The sequence below is a fragment of the Carassius auratus genome, chromosome 34 (assembly GCF_003368295.1).
Source record: "Carassius auratus strain Wakin chromosome 34, ASM336829v1, whole genome shotgun sequence".
NCBI lineage: Eukaryota > Metazoa > Chordata > Actinopteri > Cypriniformes > Cyprinidae > Carassius > Carassius auratus.
In genome coordinates this window covers 8,465,008-8,482,789 of record NC_039276.1, presented here as the reverse complement: position 1 = coordinate 8,482,789, position 17,782 = coordinate 8,465,008, and the positions used below count along the sequence as shown (strand labels likewise).

Genomic DNA, 17,782 nt, shown 5'->3' with positions numbered 1-17,782 from the left:
TCTTTGCGTGAACATTTGGGTGGCATTGCGCATATATTTCCACATAGTGACGTAGTCAGTAACACAACTGAGGTGTCCTTGAGCAAGGCACCTAAACCCCAACTGCTCCCTGGGCGGTGCAGCATAAATGGCTGTCCACTGTTCCCAGTGTGTCTTTATGGCATGTGTGTTCACTGCTGTGTGTGTGCACTTTGGATGGGTAAAATGCTGAGCACAAAGGTAAGATTATTACCAACAATTGACCGAAATGTATACGTGCAGCTTCATTCGACTTTGTGTGTTTGCGTATTCAAAATGCAATTCCCACAAAGGACGTGAGGTGTCTGCTGCTTCAGTTGTGTCATGAAGCAGTATCCGGTTACTGGCACAGACTGGCAACCGATTTACTTGTGAACACCTTATGGTGAGGTGCTAGTGCACTCATACTGTAGACATGGTCTAAGGCTGTCGCTGAGGAGCCCCAGGCAAACACGTGAAGCTGGCCCCCTCAACAACATATAGAATTGGGTGGGGGAGGGAGCATTACGTCATGGGGGCCACAAGTAAAACACACATTCACGAAAACAATAACCGATATTATAACTAAAATAGACCAAGTTTTACACTACCAAACTCTGGGACAATCTACTTAGCATTGTTATTGTTCTGAGGCAGTTTAAATCCAAAGCCCATCTCTTTAACCTGACATATACATAACACACAAATCACTTTTCTATAATTCAGAACTGTTAAAGGATTGTTAGGCTGCATTAATTACAGTAGGTCACCCGGAACTGGGAACATGTCCCATAACACCCAATGTTCTTGATAACATCGTAAGAACAATGCCATTTGTGCTAATATTAATCTGTTTTATTCATATTCTGAGGTCAACGTAGCCACCCAGATCCAGTCTGTATCCAGATCAGATGGTCATTGCAGTTACCAGGATACAGTCCATATCCAGTTCCTGAATGTCAACAAAGACAATGTCAACTAGACAAATTCTAGATACAGGTCCCCTGTGAAGACCTCGTTCACCTAAAAACCACGAGAACCATAGGTCTCTGCTCAATCTGCAGCCTGGAATTAAACCACACCATGCTGGTTTCATCTGGCAAGAAGAGACTGAGCCTGGTTTCTCTCAGGATTTTCTTTTTCATTTCCGTCACCCATTGGAGTTTTGTTTTTGTTTTTGCCACTGGTGGCTTTAGCTCATTCATTTGACACATTTTCTGGCTACATTGTTGACTTGACTGCACAGACACTATTGAAAAAAAAGAACTGAACGAAGCTGGACAGTGATATCACTGCATCAACAATGGACTTACTTTAAAGAATATACTCACTGTTTTCTATTGTCCTCTTGGATTTTCAGCACAAGTTTTTCCTGTTTGACACTGTGAAGCTGCTTTGACTCAATCATATCGTATGAAGTGCTATATAAATAAAGGTGAATTGACTTGACATTTCTGTTATAGAGATATGCAAGCTGTGAGTAAATGCGTTGCAAATGGACCCGTTTTAGCTACTGACTAAAAAAATATAAATAGTTAGAAGTAGGGGCTTACTTCCAATGCTAATCAGACAAACTTTGACCCCCTGGCAAAAAATACATGATATAGTTCACTCAGCTGTTGTGTGTTTTACTTGGGTGGTCAGTGTTTAGCCTGTTAGCTTCAGCCATTAGCTCCTTCTGCTAGATGCCATAACTACACAATTATGGCAGCTAAAAGCATGTTTCTCTTCTTCATCAGCCTTCATCGGCAGAACTGAGCATCAGTAAGTCCATCAGAAAACATATACTGTAAATAGCTGTTTTAAATAAATAAATAAACATGAAACATTTTTAATGATGCCAAACTTCTAAACAGTGTGTTCATGGTATGTACGTTTCAATTAGGATTAACTTTATGCAGGATACATTTAACAAGTGTCTTCGTAACACTTCTGGAAAGACTAAACTTCCTCACTCTTCTCTTTCAACCATATTGGAAAGTTCTGCCCTTTAGGCCAGTTTTGTGCATATAGCTCCATTTGTGTTTATTTGTTGTGCCCTGTGTTTTAATGCAGTCTTTTTCACTAGCAGTAAATTTCAAGAAACAAGCGGCTCTTTGTCTTGTGTGCCAGGCACTCTCTCATGCATTGCAATAGATTAGGAGACCCTCATCTTCCCTCTATCCTTCTTTCACATTTTCATGTTCTCTCTATCTCCTTTACTCTACTAATTCTGATAGTCTGATTACTGTGATAACACTGGTATCCAATAAAAATCAGTCACATTTTGCATTATGTGCTATTAAACATGAATTGCCCTTGAGGTAGGTTGAGCTCAGTGAGGGCACTTAAGCAAAGGAGAGCACTGCAACTGCCTCAGTAAATGAGTGAGGGAACATTCCCTTGGATGGCGGCATAGTGACCCTCTCTTTCACTCTTTGTTACACGCTTTCTTTCACGCTCACTTTGAAAAGGGGCTATTGTGCGAAACATCCTGCTGGGAAGATGGCATAATGGTTTCAGTGTGAGGCAACATTCTGTCATGTTGGTGGCAAGGGTTATTATGTTAAGGCTTGAGGAATAACCCCGTTGAAAAATGTCAAATGCAAACATATTCTCTGCTTCTACTCAACCACATGTAGTGTAAACATTACCACTGAGTGCAAGATATATAAACTAAGCTAGAATACAAAATAATATTGTTGCCCAAAATTAAAATTCTGTCATTATTGAATCATCTTTGTGTCATTTAAAACCTGTATGCTGCATTTTTCATCTATAAACATCCATTCAAAGAAAAATGTATAATGATGTTGGATGTTAAGCTATTAAAAGCTCCAAAAAAGCAGAAATGCCATAAGATTTGTCTATACAATTTGTATGTTATACTCCATGCCTTTTGAAAATGCATGTCATATATATATATATATATATATATATATATATATATATATATATATATATATATATATATATATATATATATATATATATATATATATATATATTTAAATTTCAAATGTCAAAATATATTGCACTGCATTTTGTAATATGTAATATGGTGGGAAAAAAGACATTTCAGATCTTAAAATACATTTTGGATATATATGTTTTGGTTAAATTTTGTTTATATTGAAAATATATATAATTGGGCAAGAATTTTTTTTTTTTTTTTGTGGAAATGCTACAACTAAGTTAATTAAAATATATATAATATAATATTAAGTAAATAACTTTAATTTGGTTATACAATTATAACATTTATAGAAAATGTTTATAAATATCTTTAAACTTTTTTGTATATTTTACGTATACAGAAATATATTTAAAAGTATATCTGAAAATATATATATATGCCATATGTGGTGGACTTGAAATGGAGTGCATGATTCACATGGACTGCTTTTAATAAAAATTGGATATATATTTGTGTGTGTGTGTGTGTGTGTATATGATAACAGCATACGGGTTTGGAAAAATGAGAGAGTGAGTAAATCATGACAGAATTCTCAGTTTTGGGGAACTATTCCTTTAATGGGAATAATGTGACTGTCTGTTATATTCAGTTTGAGATACTTCCACATCTGTTGCATCTTTCAGAGCTGGAGACGGAGCTAACATCAAATGGCTTAAATCGAAGATGTTTGGCATCAAAACAAGATTGAGTGGCACAGTCTAAGAGACAGATAAGACATCTGTGACAGGTGCTCTGATAGAGAGAAATTCATGGAGTTTGGTTGTGTGCAGAGGAAAGGAGAAGGGCTTGCGTGACAATGGGACTGACGTAAAGATGAAGTGTCTACCGTTGACACAGATATAGACTGACAGTTACAAATACACAAAGACAAACAGAAACTAAAGGAGTAAGCAAGGAGTATGATTACTAGAGTATGACATTTAAGTGAGTGCTTTGGGAAACCCAGTCAATGTTGAAAGAGAGAAATATGGGAAGAGATTTTTTTTTGTTTATGCTTTGTTTTTGAGCTGAATATTTATTTTCCTGAATTTTAGATGCAAAGATGTCAAAGTCTGTAAAAAATAAAAACTCGAACATTTCTTATCAGATTCTTCCAATAGCAAATTGTAATAATTGTCTTAGCTCTATATATACTTACTATGTCAACAACTGTCTTATTTGTATTATTACCTCGGTATGTTTGTTGAAACATCTGATATAAAGTTAATACTGTACTTAATAGTTAATAAAAAGTGTAGTTTACCCATAATTAATATTCTGTCATTATTAAATTATAAACTGAATGTAAAATCTAATTATGTAAAATATTTATTTTTATTAAAAGCATAAATTACAAATGTATAGCTGTAAAATATAAAGTTATCCTGTAATATCTTAAACAATGTCACCATATTTCTTTATTTCATGCAGTATTTTTATTTTGTATTTTTTTGCAATACAGCCAGTTATCCACTGTCAATTTAACAGGATACTTTTACCATGAAACTATGAGCAATAAAATTCAATGCTGACATTTTGTATCCAAAATCATAAAGCCAATCAACATATTTATGCCTTTGATACAACGTTGTCTCTTTCCCATTGTATATAAAATAAAAAATGAATAGTAGTTCCACTATATGCAGATTTAAGCATCTGTTTTGCATTCATAAAGATGCATTTTGTCAAACCAGATGTTTGATATGCCATGTAATATGAAGTGTCATTCTCTTTGCTGTCATGGGTCAGGTCACATCCCCAGTAATTCATTTTCTTATTGTCTGACAGGATTTGACACGTCATTACAAAACGGCATCAGTAAAGGGAGGTCATTCGATCTCAGACATAATGCCCAGTAGCACTGGTGCTCTTCTAGGAAAGAAGAAATGGCTTGTCCATCAAATGACAGAACGTAACAGTGGCCATTGTATCTTAGTGCAGGTGGAGGGTGTTATCTGAAACCTTGTCCATAGCATGACACATTTGTGTTTGTTTACTGTATAGGATCCATTTAAAAAGGTGTGTGTGTGTGGTCTAAATTTGGATTTCTAAAGACATCTGAAATGGGGAGAGGATGAATGCGACCTAGACGGAGATCAAGAAAGAACAGCGGGTCTTTGATATGGCCCAACAAGAGAAATACATTTAATGGATTTGTATCAGATCAAAGGGACTGAAAGGGGAGAATTACAATGCATTTGTCTAAGGTAGCATCTGTGTCCTTCTGGCATAAACAGATAAAACAGCACAGAGAACCATTTGTAATCACAGGCTTACACACAAAATAAAAGCAATGCATTAAATGAAATTGGAAAACTCGTCAAAATGGTCTCGCTTCAAATCATCCGCAGCTCATTCTCTTGTGTGTGAATGATTTTTCTCAGGCATTTACGAATGCTTGGTGTCAGAAAAGCGCAGCTTAGCTATATACACAGATTACTGCCAAAGCTCTTGCATAATAGGTTGTAAGACCTAATTTTAAGCTTTCAGATTTACAGAGCAACGGCTTTAACATGCAATAGTATTTAGACATAAGCTAACAATTCTGACGTTGCATAATACTTATAATGTTATAGGACGAGTACAGGACTGAACGGCAGCTCCACTTTGGCTCCACAGTATACAGATCAACAGCAGGATTGTATTATCTTTTTGCCACTTGAGGTTTCCTGGCGCGTTTCTTGGTTTCCCACATTGTCATGGTTTCCTCAGAAGCAGTGTAAAACATGCAAGGGAGAAAAAAAAAAAAAAAACAATAATGGAAAAGCATTGGATTTTAGTTTTTTCTGCAATTTTGGCACACCTACTAAATATATATTATTCTGCGCGTGTGTGTCTGTGTGTGTTATATTTTTTTTCCAGTATTTTTTGTTCATTGCTGGATTTGTATTAATTGTTTATGGTTATCACTCCTTATACATCTTTAATCATTTAGTTATTTTTTGTGCATCATAAAAAAGCCTACATAATTTTACTATTCTTATAAAATTATTTCTCAAAAGATTGGAATAATTTATATTTATATTTTTATTTTTTTATTTATTTATTTTTATTGTTCACCAACTAATAAAATCAACATTCAAATAATTTATTGAGGATCTTGTGACACTTAAGATTGAATTAATAGCTGCTGAAAATTAAGTTTTGCTATTGCAGGATAAATATCATTTTAATATTTTTATTTTAAATATAGTTATTTTTAAAAAAAAAATTATAATTCAACAGTTCTTCAAAGTTGGAATAATACTTCACAATATAACTATTATATATATATATATATATATATATATATATATATATATATATATATATATATATATATATATATATATATATATATATATATATATATATATATATATATATAAATGCAAGTAGAGCAGAAGAGATTTATTTTAAAAACATTTTAAAAATATATTAACTTTAACCGTTACTGCAGCCTATAGGCTACTGTAATAAATGAAATACAAACTTTTTGGTTAATTAACATTTGATTAACATTAAAGTCAAAGTCGATTTTATCCGGGGTTTTTTTTTTATTTTTTTTTATTTTTTTATTCCAGGCAGGCAAGCTACTACTGTGAATTTCACCTAACTATTTAGAGTAATAAAAAAGAACGTTGTCTCTCAATGGATTCAGACCTTAGAATTAGACTTCCCTTCTGCGCGCACACACAGACACACAGGCTACACAAAGAATTTGCTGCTATTTTCCTATTGGTTGTTCCGTTTCTACACAAACGTGTGATTGAGACTCGCATACGGTATATGAGTTGAGCTGCAGCAGACCCGCTGATGATCTGATGTTCTGCTCTACACACTTGAAAGGGGTTTTGAAAGTGAACGTGAAGTAGCACAGCCGCCGTTCACAAGCGAAAATGGGAGTTGGGGTAAGTAAAATATGTTTCAATAACTGTACGTGCTTAATTTGAAGCATATATTTAGGGAGATGCACTTATGACGGATATTTTCAGAAATATAAGTATTATATTGAGTATACGAAAATCGCTGGTGACAAATATCAGCTGTAATAAATAACTAGGCGTTACCACGAATTTTGTATAACTTAAACGAAAATATTATTAATATATTAGGCTATATTTTATCTTAAATGTATGGCTGTTATAAAATTATACACACAAACACACACCAAATATGCATTTATGTACATAAGACCAAAAAGTCTGAAACCAAATTGAATATATATAAAAGGCTGTGATATTTGTGGTAAGTGATCTATACATATATATTTTAAACAAGACAAAACATTTTTTATGTGTGTTTCAGATTCAATTTTGTGTAATTGTGCGGTTGGAGTTTTCTAATGCTATGATTGCTGAATGAAAAGTAGGAGTGTAGTAGGCTGCAGTATGACCTGTGCAGTACTTGCCGTTCTCATCATTATTCATCACTATTTATAGCTTTATTTGCATACTTGTGGAATCAGGAATTAGTTTTGCTAATAACTTTCAACATTATATATATATATATATATATATATATATATATATATATATATATATATATATATATATAGATAGATAGATAGATAGATAGATAGATAGATAGATATAGATTTGTTCTTGTGTAGTGTAGTATTTAGGCTTTTCCCTTACTTCCTAACTATTTCTTGAGCCCCAGGTTGTTGTTTTAGAGTGATGTTTTCACTCCTTCCCTTAAGAACATGGTGTGATTTATCTAGGTCAGTGCTCCTGAATTACCACAAAACTTTACTAATCCTGTGTAATAAGAATAGAGGAAATACGTCAAGATGCAGTTACTTTATGCCTCCTAATGTGCTGCAGCTGTTTTCATAATGTCGACTTAAAGGTTCTTTCACAGTACAACCAAACCGCTGTGTTAATTGGGACTGTTTACAACTGGTGAGAATTTGTTTTGAGGTCATACAATGAAATCAGATCCAAACAATCCTCAAATTCATTTTTCATTCTCACAAACAGTTGATCCTATCACACTCCTGTGTGTGTTGCTACTAAGGTGGCTTAACGTGTTTGCCTAAGGCAACAATTGTACTCTGAACTGAACAGGTGAATAAAACATGAACACTTTGTGTGGGTGTTTATCTGTTGCATGTTTGCGGATATGTGAAACTAAACAGATATTCCGAGAAAAACGAATGATACTCCCAGCTTTGCTTACTCGCGTTCTCTTTGGGAAATTAAATGTACTGAGGGAAAAGGCTTTGTTGCTTCTGCTTATTTCTTTTGATTGGAAAGAAGCCAATGTGACATGGTTCCTTCCATGTCACTAGCTGAGATTGGCCCTCTGCCACAGAACATTATTAGATTTGTGCATGCTATGTAGAAGATCACGTCAAGAAAAAACTGATCACTTCGAAATACATAAAAGATCCTTGACAACTCAGGAGCTTGGCAGCAGTTTGAATATGTTTTAGTAATCAGATAGTTGGGCTTGCTCTCATATTCACCACAGGAGGTACAATGTAATAGGTTCAAGATTCAGAAAGTATGTAAAGCACAATAAAGGCATCATAAAAGTGATAACTTGAAAAATTTAGTGCACAAATCAATTCAGTTTTGCTTTTTGAACCTTTTTAGAAGCTTGAAAACTTGAAAGCTTAAAATTTAAAGCTTAGAAACCGTGAAAAATTGTTAGCAGCACAGTCTTTAGAATTTCTCATTGTATGTACCATAAAAGAAAGTAAAATGGGTTTGAAACAACATGAAAGTAAGCACCGACTGAATTTAATTTAATTTAATTTAATTATTTTGTTTCATTTTATTTTGTTTTGGGGTTATTTTATTTTATTTTATTTGTTTTAGGTGAATTATTTCTTTACCTTTTTCCACAATATTTACTCCATAAACAATTGACTCAGTAACAAGATCTTACAAGGTTGTTATTTGATGTTTCGAACATCTATTTCAGGATGGACGGGACCAGTACGAGCTGGCGGCAACGTCAGAGCAAGGAGGAAAGAAAAAGAACAAAAACAAGAAAAAGGAGAAAGATATGGATGAGCTAAAAAAAGAAGTGAATTTGGTAAGACTTTACTTAGCTTTGGTCAATATGGTACACTGATAATTTTTCCAAAACTGAGTCTTTCTGTATACAATCTATTTCAGGATGATCACAAACTGACTTTGGAAGAGCTCCACCGTAAATATGGCACAGACTTGAGCAGAGTAAGTTCACCAAATGTCTCCAAGTGTGTTTTTCTTTTATGAAATCTAGTGATTAATAACTAACATAGTCTTCTCTTTGACTTAACCAGGGTCTCACAAGCGCCCGTGTAGCAGAGATTCTGGCCCGTGATGGTCCGAATGCCCTCACTCCACCTCCAACCACCCCAGAGTGGGTAAAGTTCTGTAAGCAGATGTTTGGAGGCTTCTCTATGCTGTTGTGGACTGGTGCCCTTCTCTGCTTTCTTGCATATGGCATTCAGGCAGCAATGGAAGATGAGCCAGCCAATGACAATGTGAGTGGATGCTGAAAAAAAATATTTAAATGTGTGTTCTGCTTCCTAGATATGTTTTAATTACCTAGTATTGTTTATCCCTTTTTGCAATGCAGCTGTATTTGGGAGTTGTGCTGTCAGCTGTGGTGATTGTCACTGGCTGTTTCTCATACTATCAAGAAGCTAAGAGCTCAAAAATTATGGACTCTTTCAAGAATTTGGTTCCCCAGGTATTTTTTATTTTATTTTTTAGTTTAGTTATTTTTGCTATTGAATTTTTCTTGAAATCGAATAAACTAATGTATAATAATGTATAAATAAATTGTAGTTTTATATCCTTATGAATGTTTGGTTCAGATTAATCTTTTTTCCTTTCTAGCAAGCATTGGTTGTCCGTGATGGTGAGAAGAATCATATCAATGCTGAAGAGGTTGTAGTTGGTGATCTGGTGGAGGTAAAAGGTGGTGACAGGATCCCTGCTGACCTGAGAATCATAGCCTCCCATGGCTGCAAGGTTATTACGAGCCGCTATATCTGGCCTGATCAGTGTAGTGTGAACATCACATTTCCTTGCTGTGGCAGTGACATTATATAAAAATAGCTCTTAAATTGGGTGTTTTAAGGTGGATAACTCTTCTCTGACTGGAGAATCAGAGCCTCAGACACGTTCCCCGGATTTCTCAAATGATAATCCTCTAGAGACCAGGAATATTGCTTTCTTCTCCACCAACTGTGTAGAAGGTATTTTATATTCTCATTCACTACAGATGTTGAATAAAGTGTTTTTACACCTATTCTTAAAAATCTAGTAGACTTCATTATAATTACATTTATTTCATATTATTTCATATTTTTATATTTATACTTTTATTTTATTATTGCTCACTTTGACATTAGGTGGTGACAAATGATTGTCCTGAAGGGATAGTTCACCCCAAAATGAAAATTTTATGTTTGTCTGCTTACCTCCAGGGCATCCAAGATGTAGGTGACTTTGTTTGTTCTGTAGAACACAGATTTTTAGCTCAAACCGTCGCAGTCTCTCAGACTTATAATGTAAGTTGATGGGAATCACAGCTAAAACATACAATAAAAAACAAAACAAAAAAAAAACAAAAAAAACAAATGAAACCCTGCGGCTCGTGACGATACATTGATGTGTAAAGACACAAAACAATATATTTTTTTTTTTTTACCTCTGATTCATGCAATGTCCGAACTTTTAGAACTCTTCTAAGCATGTGGACCATTGACACTCTTATCTAAAATCTCAATTAGGAGTGTCAATGGTCCACTTGAGAGATAGGTGGCAGTTTTGCACTTACAAGTCTGCGATCCGCCATAAAGCAAGAAGAAGAAGATGCCTCAGGCGCCTGCTGCTGAGGTCGCGCACAACAGGACACACTTAGAAGAATTCTAACAGTTTGGACATTGCATGAATCAGAGGTAAAAAATGTAATTAATACTGTTCAGATTCTTGCACAGACCGATTGTTTTGTTTCTTTACACATCAATGTATCGTCACGAGCTGCAGGGTTTAATTTGGTTTTGTTTGTGTATGATATATATATATATTTTTATTATGTTTTAGCCATGATTCCCATCTACTTACATTGTAAAACTGATAGACTGCAACAGTTTGAGCTAAAAATCTTGGTTTGTGTTCTACTGAAGAAACAAAGTGACCTACATCTTGGATACCCTGGTGGTAAGCAGATGGACATAAAATACATTTTTTGCAAATACATTTCAATCAGTGAGTCAATGACTCAACCTATTCAATAAAAAACACTGATTTGCTTATAAATGAAACAATGTAATGCCAATGATTAATTCTATGGTGTTGCTATTTCTACTGTATTTCTATAGTTCTAGCTATTTTCAGCTACGTTTGTTGGCAAAACAAAAATAGACAAAGTAACTAGAGATGTATCTAAAATGAAAATTATTCAAAATTCACATATGCAAGTTATATCACAACTGAAATGTTGGAATATATAATATTGTTTAATATAAAGTTCAGAAGAGCAGCATTTTGAAATAGAAATCTATTGTAAAAAGCGTTTTTACCGTCAATTTTGATCAGTTTAATGAGTCTTTAATGAGTCACAGTGTGTGTTTACTTGAATAGATTAAATGTAGAGCAGAAATTCCAAATATAGGACACCCATTCATATATGTGTCTATTTTACATTTGAAATTTTTGAATAACAGCCCGATGCTTTGGTGTCCTCTATTTCTCATCTTACACTTCACATTTGTTATAGGTACTGCACGTGGCATCGTCATTAGCACCGGAGACCGTACTGTAATGGGACGAATTGCCACACTTGCGTCTGGACTAGAGGTTGGGCGCACCCCCATCTCCATTGAGATTGAGCACTTCATCCATATCATCACAGGCGTGGCTGTCTTCCTGGGCGTTTCTTTCTTTATTCTGTCTCTCGTTCTTGGTTACTCCTGGCTGGAGGCTGTCATCTTTCTTATTGGCATCATTGTGGCCAATGTGCCTGAAGGTCTTCTCGCTACAGTCACGGTTAGTTAGTTTAAACTTACTTTGTTTGAAGATTACGCCCAATATTTGCATGACACCTACTCTCTTTTTTTGTTCTTTAGGTTTGTCTCACCCTCACAGCTAAACGCATGGCTAAGAAAAACTGTTTGGTTAAGAACCTTGAGGCTGTTGAAACACTGGGCTCAACCTCAACCATCTGTTCCGATAAAACTGGCACATTAACGCAGAATCGCATGACCGTAGCCCACATGTGGTTTGATAACCAGATCCATGAGGCTGACACCACAGAGAATCAGAGCGGGACCTCCTTTGACCGCAGCTCAGCCACCTGGGAATCATTGGCTCGTATTGCTGGGCTCTGCAACAGGGCTGTGTTTCTGGCAGAACAGTCAGATGTGCCAATTCTGAAGGTTAGTTTTTGATTTGATGCACAGCAATTATATGACTAACATGTGTCACAGGGTGTAGGTCACTGCAAAAGTTATATGACTTTTGGTGGGGATCTGCTTTTTTAAAGATGCAATTTGTGTTTGTCAAAAAAACATATTAATTTATTTCTGAAAGAACAAATATATAAGGATATACATTATATACATTTGTCCCCTCAAATAATGTCACGTATGTCATCTTTTCATTTTAGATATTGTTTATAAAATATGTTTTTATATACTTCTCACTTGTGTGGTTAAATGTTTAGAGAGATGTTGCTGGTGATGCGTCTGAATCTGCTCTTCTGAAATGCATTGAGCTTTGCTGTGGATCGGTGAAAGAAATGAGAGACAAGTACACCAAAGTGGCAGAAATCCCTTTCAACTCTACAAACAAATATCAGGTACTGGAATTAGGATCTTGCATCGCTACTTATAATACAAAAAAAGGTTTTCATTTAGGATGTCAGTCAATAAAGAATTCCAATTCAAAAATATTAAATATGCCATTAACTTACAAGTTAAATTGACAGCCCTGATACTACTAATAAAAAACATCTCTCATCTTTATCTGAGATTATATGGTGCTTTGCTTGCATTGGCAGCTGTCAGTGCACAAGAACCCAAATGGTTGCACAGAATCTAAACACCTGCTGGTGATGAAAGGAGCCCCAGAGAGAATCCTGGACCGCTGTGCTACTATATTGTTCCAAGGGAAGGAGCAACCTTTGGATGATGAAATGAAAGAAGCCTTTCAGAATGCTTATCTGGAGCTCGGGGGCCTTGGAGAAAGAGTTTTAGGTAAAATAGAAAAAGCTGCTTCTTCAAAGAAACGTTGTGAGTTCACATGAGAACACTGTGAACTGATCATTCACATTCTTGTCCAACAGGATTCTGCCATTTCTACCTCCCTGATGAACAATTTCCAGAAGGCTTCCAGTTTGATACTGAAGATGTGAATTTCCCTACTGAGAATCTGTGCTTTGTGGGTCTCATGTCAATGATCGACCCTCCACGTGCTGCTGTACCTGATGCTGTGGGCAAATGCAGAAGTGCTGGAATCAAGGTAAAGCAGAGATGCAAATCCATTACAATGTCCTGAAATTATTATATAATTAAAGTTTACATATGTTTACATATATTTCTCAACTGTTAGGTTATCATGGTAACTGGTGACCATCCAATCACTGCCAAAGCCATAGCAAAGGGTGTTGGGATTATTTCTGAGGGTAATGAGACTGTGGAAGACATTGCTGCTCGCTTGAATATCCCTGTCAATGAGGTCAATCCCAGGTATTGTGTTAGTTTTACTAAACATTTTACTCTTAATTTTCCCTTACATTAAGCCAATAAGTCAATAAAATGCTCTCTTTTCAGAGATGCAAAGGCCTGTGTGGTTCATGGTGGAGACTTGAAGGACCTCACAGCTGAACAGTTAGATGATATTCTGAAGTACCACACAGAAATTGTGTTCGCCAGAACGTCCCCACAGCAGAAACTTATTATTGTTGAGGGGTGTCAACGTCAGGTAATCATTGAACCTCTGAATAAATCTAAATAATGGACTGTTGTGTACTAAATACTTCAATTAGAAATTTCAGAACAGTGGTTTCCTAACTTTTTGATTCCAAAGATCACCAAATATGATCCCCCTTGTGAGGAATCCCCTTTCTAAAATAAAGAGGCAACTTAAATATTTTTATGTACTTTACAGAAGTAGATTAATACTTTTATTCAATCCTTAAAGGAACACTCCACTATTTTTTGAATATATGCTCATTTTCCAACTCCCCTAGAGTTAAACAGTTCATCCGATATCCAGGTCTGGAGGTAGCACTTTAGCTGTAGCTTAGCATAGATCATTGAATCTGGTTAGACTGTTGGCATCTCGCTCAAAACTGACCAAAGAGTTTTTATATTTTTCATATTTAAAACTTGTCTCTTCTGTAGTTACATCGTGTACTTAGACTGACGGAAAATGAAAAGTTGAATTTTTTTAAGGCTGATATGGCTAGGAACTATACTATAATTCTGGCATGTCAGCATAGAAAATCACAACTTTTAATTTTCCGTCAGTCTTAGTACACAATGTAACTACAGAAGAGTCGTTTCAGTTTTAAATAGGAAAAGTATCTCTTTGGTCATTTCTGAGTGAGATGCTAACAATTTAAACAGATTCAATGATCTATGCTAAGCTAGAGCTAAAGTGCTACCGCTAGACCCGGAGAACGGCAGAAGGGATTCGAAAACAGTAAGTGTTCTTTTAAAAAAAGTGTTTCACAGTTTTCATGAAAATATTAAGCAGCAAAACTGTTAGAAAATGTTTAGAAAATTGCAATTTGGGGTTAATGTTAAGCATACATGTATACATACATAAATATATAACCATTTCTGTTCCAAAGGGAGCCATTGTGGCTGTAACAGGGGATGGTGTGAATGATTCTCCAGCACTGAAGAAGGCTGATATTGGTGTTGCTATGGGCATTGCTGGCTCAGATGTGTCCAAACAGGCTGCTGACATGATCCTCCTGGATGACAATTTTGCATCAATTGTCACAGGTGTAGAGGAAGGTACGGGAGACCTTTTTTCATGTCTTCTCAATGTTGTTGACTCCTTTATTAGTGTTTTCTCTCCACACTAGGCCGGCTGATCTTTGACAATTTGAAGAAGTCCATTGCTTACACCCTGACCAGTAACATCCCTGAGATCACACCCTTCCTGTTCTTCATTATCGCCAACATCCCCTTACCTCTAGGAACTGTTACCATTCTGTGTATCGACCTGGGAACAGACATGGTCAGTGCAGAACTCACTGGGTTATTTTTTTTTCTTCACACTTGCATTTGGTACTTTATCTCTACAAGTGATGACAGTTAATCATTTTGTTTTGTTTGTGCAAGGCTCCTGCTATTTCTCTGGCATACGAGGCTGCTGAGAGTGATATCATGAAGAGGCAGCCCAGAAACCCTAAAACAGACAAATTGGTGAATGAAAGACTTATTAGCATTGCATATGGACAGATAGGTAGGTGCTATTGTGTGGCTTTGTTTCAGTATCCAAAATGGTAGAGCATCGCTCTAAAAGTAAAAACAAACAAAACAAGTTATGAGTAAATTTCCTAGAGAACACATCCAAGAAGAATTTTCCAGAATCCATTCATTCATTTTTAATGAAATTTGATCAGGTGCTAAATTAGTATGTTGATCCAAGTTTTTCCTGACTAACATGGTATCATATAAAAGCTATTCATGTCAAAATGTGAAAATGGCTTCACATTTTGAAAATAGCTTTAATGCAAGATTTTATCTTGTTGTGCAGGTATGATTCAGGCTCTGGCTGGATTCTTCACATACTTTGTCATTCTTGCTGAGAATGGCTTTTTGCCATCAAGACTTCTAGGAATTCGTGTATATTGGGATGACAAGCATATGAATGACCTGGAGGACAGTTATGGGCAACAATGGGTAGGTACTATGAATTACTTCACAGCTGTGAACCATAAATTTGCTACATTTTTATTCTAAAGAGCGTTGTTTTGGATAACAAATATGCTTAGTGCAAGTGCAACTACTATGTATTCCCAAAAGAGGAAGTGCTTTTAAATTCATACGAAACTGTTTAGGATGGGTAAAATTATTAATGTTATTTTAAAGAAGTCTCTTCTCATGTTCACCAAGGCTGTATTTATTTTTATGCAATTTATTCCTGTGATGCCAAAGCTGAATTATCAGCAGCCATTACTCCAGTCTTCACTGTCACATGATCCATCAGAAATCATTCTAATATGCTGATTTGATGCTAAAAAAACATTTGTAATTATCACTGCTGTGTTGCCTAATATTTTTGAGAAAACGGTGACACTTTTTTTTCCCAGAATTCTTTCGGAAACAGCATTTATTTCAAATAAAGGTCTTCTGGAACATTATAAATGTCTTTACTGTCACTTTTGATCAATTTAATGAATTCTTGCTGAATAAATGTATTCATTTCTTTAAAAACAATCTTACCGACTATTGACCGGTACTGTATATCAGCTAAAATTGAATGTAGTCAACAGTTAGTCAATTTAGGTGTGCATTAGCATTTAGATCAAAACAATGTTATGTTTTTTCAGACATATGAACAGAGAAAGATTGTGGAGTTCACTTGCCACACAGCATTCTTCGCCAGTATTGTGATCGTGCAGTGGGCCGATCTGATTATCTGCAAGACCAGGCGTAATTCTGTCTTCCAGCAGGGAATGAAGTGAGTCTGGAAGAACAGATGAGCTCCAAATAAGTGTAAACCATGTGTTTGAGGAGATTTTCTTTTATTCACTGTCTGTTTACTGCATTTTTGTCCTACAAGGAACAAAATCTTGATCTTTGGATTGTTTGAGGAAACAGCCCTGGCGGCTTTCTTGTCTTATTGCCCTGGCATGGATGTGGCTCTCAGAATGTACCCACTCAAGTAGGATAAAATATATTTGTAGAAAATAAATATGCAGTTTGTTCTTGGCTGCTTCTTTGGTTTATATTCTGTGCTCTATCTACAGGCTCAATTGGTGGTTCTGTGCCCTCCCGTACTCTCTTCTCATCTTTATTTATGATGAAATCAGAAAGCTCATCCTTAGACGGAACCCCGGAGGTAATCAGGAAATTGCAACCTTGTTTTAAACCAGTTTGTACTGTGTTGTAGGATACAAATGAATAGTATACCAATGTATGTTTAAGCACTGAATGAGTACATTGTTTTATATTTTTCAACTGTAAAGGTAAAAATAAGTTTTTATTTCTTTGCAGGTTGGGTGGAAAGAGAGACATACTACTAGACCATCATGTTAGCACTACTTCACTGTGTTATATTTGTGGTGTAACAGTAGTTTTGCTGTTCAGAATTTAACATACACATTTTTAAATATTTTTATATAGAATGATTGTAGTGCTAAGAATTCTGCTGACTTGCTAAATATAGTCTTGAAAAACTTTTTAATTGTGGAATTTGAATAAACTGTGTCAACTTCACAAAAGTGTGGTCTCATTTAATAACTACATTTTTAAACTTACATGTCAGTTATCTTGTTAGTATGGAACAACTTATGGACCTTTAAATGTGCCAGTGATGTTTTTGTTCAGTGTTGACTACATTTCCAAGTGTAATTCACATAAGAAAGTTAACTTATACTTGCGTATGAATGTATTCTTAATGTTTATAAATGTTTTTAATATACTTGAAAGCAGTGGTGTAAAAAAAGAGAGACATGACAAGGATAGGTAAGGTTGCTTGTTATATAGTTTGTACTAGAATGTGTTTGTGTGTGTGTGTTATAATTTGCTCACTGGATTTCGAGATGGCTAAGAGCCTAGTAACCCAGAAGAATAGAATCATGTTGGCATGGATACACAGCAGTAGCCCTAAACTATTTCATTCAGAGTTAAAGGAACAGAATGTGCCTGTGTTTTCCTCTCCGTCCTTATTGGAGCCCATT

General features: G+C 35.4%; 1 protein-coding gene across 1 annotated transcript; it reads left to right on the top strand.

The window, feature by feature from the left end:
• Positions 1-6,667: 6,667 nt before the first annotated feature.
• On the top strand, positions 6,668-17,318 carry atp1a1b (ATPase Na+/K+ transporting subunit alpha 1b). Its single transcript, XM_026217736.1, has 22 exons — positions 6,668-6,822; positions 8,843-8,956; positions 9,040-9,099; positions 9,189-9,392; positions 9,488-9,601; positions 9,751-9,885; positions 9,995-10,112; positions 11,639-11,907; positions 11,988-12,296; positions 12,584-12,718; positions 12,920-13,115; positions 13,205-13,380; positions 13,471-13,607; positions 13,692-13,842; positions 14,717-14,885; positions 14,957-15,111; positions 15,216-15,339; positions 15,634-15,779; positions 16,430-16,560; positions 16,663-16,764; positions 16,850-16,941; positions 17,097-17,318. The coding sequence occupies exons 1-22, from the start codon at positions 6,811-6,813 to the stop codon at positions 17,123-17,125; spliced, it is 3,078 nt and encodes a 1,025-aa protein (XP_026073521.1). The 5' UTR covers positions 6,668-6,810; the 3' UTR covers positions 17,126-17,318.
• The last annotated feature ends 464 nt before the right edge of the window (positions 17,319-17,782 follow it).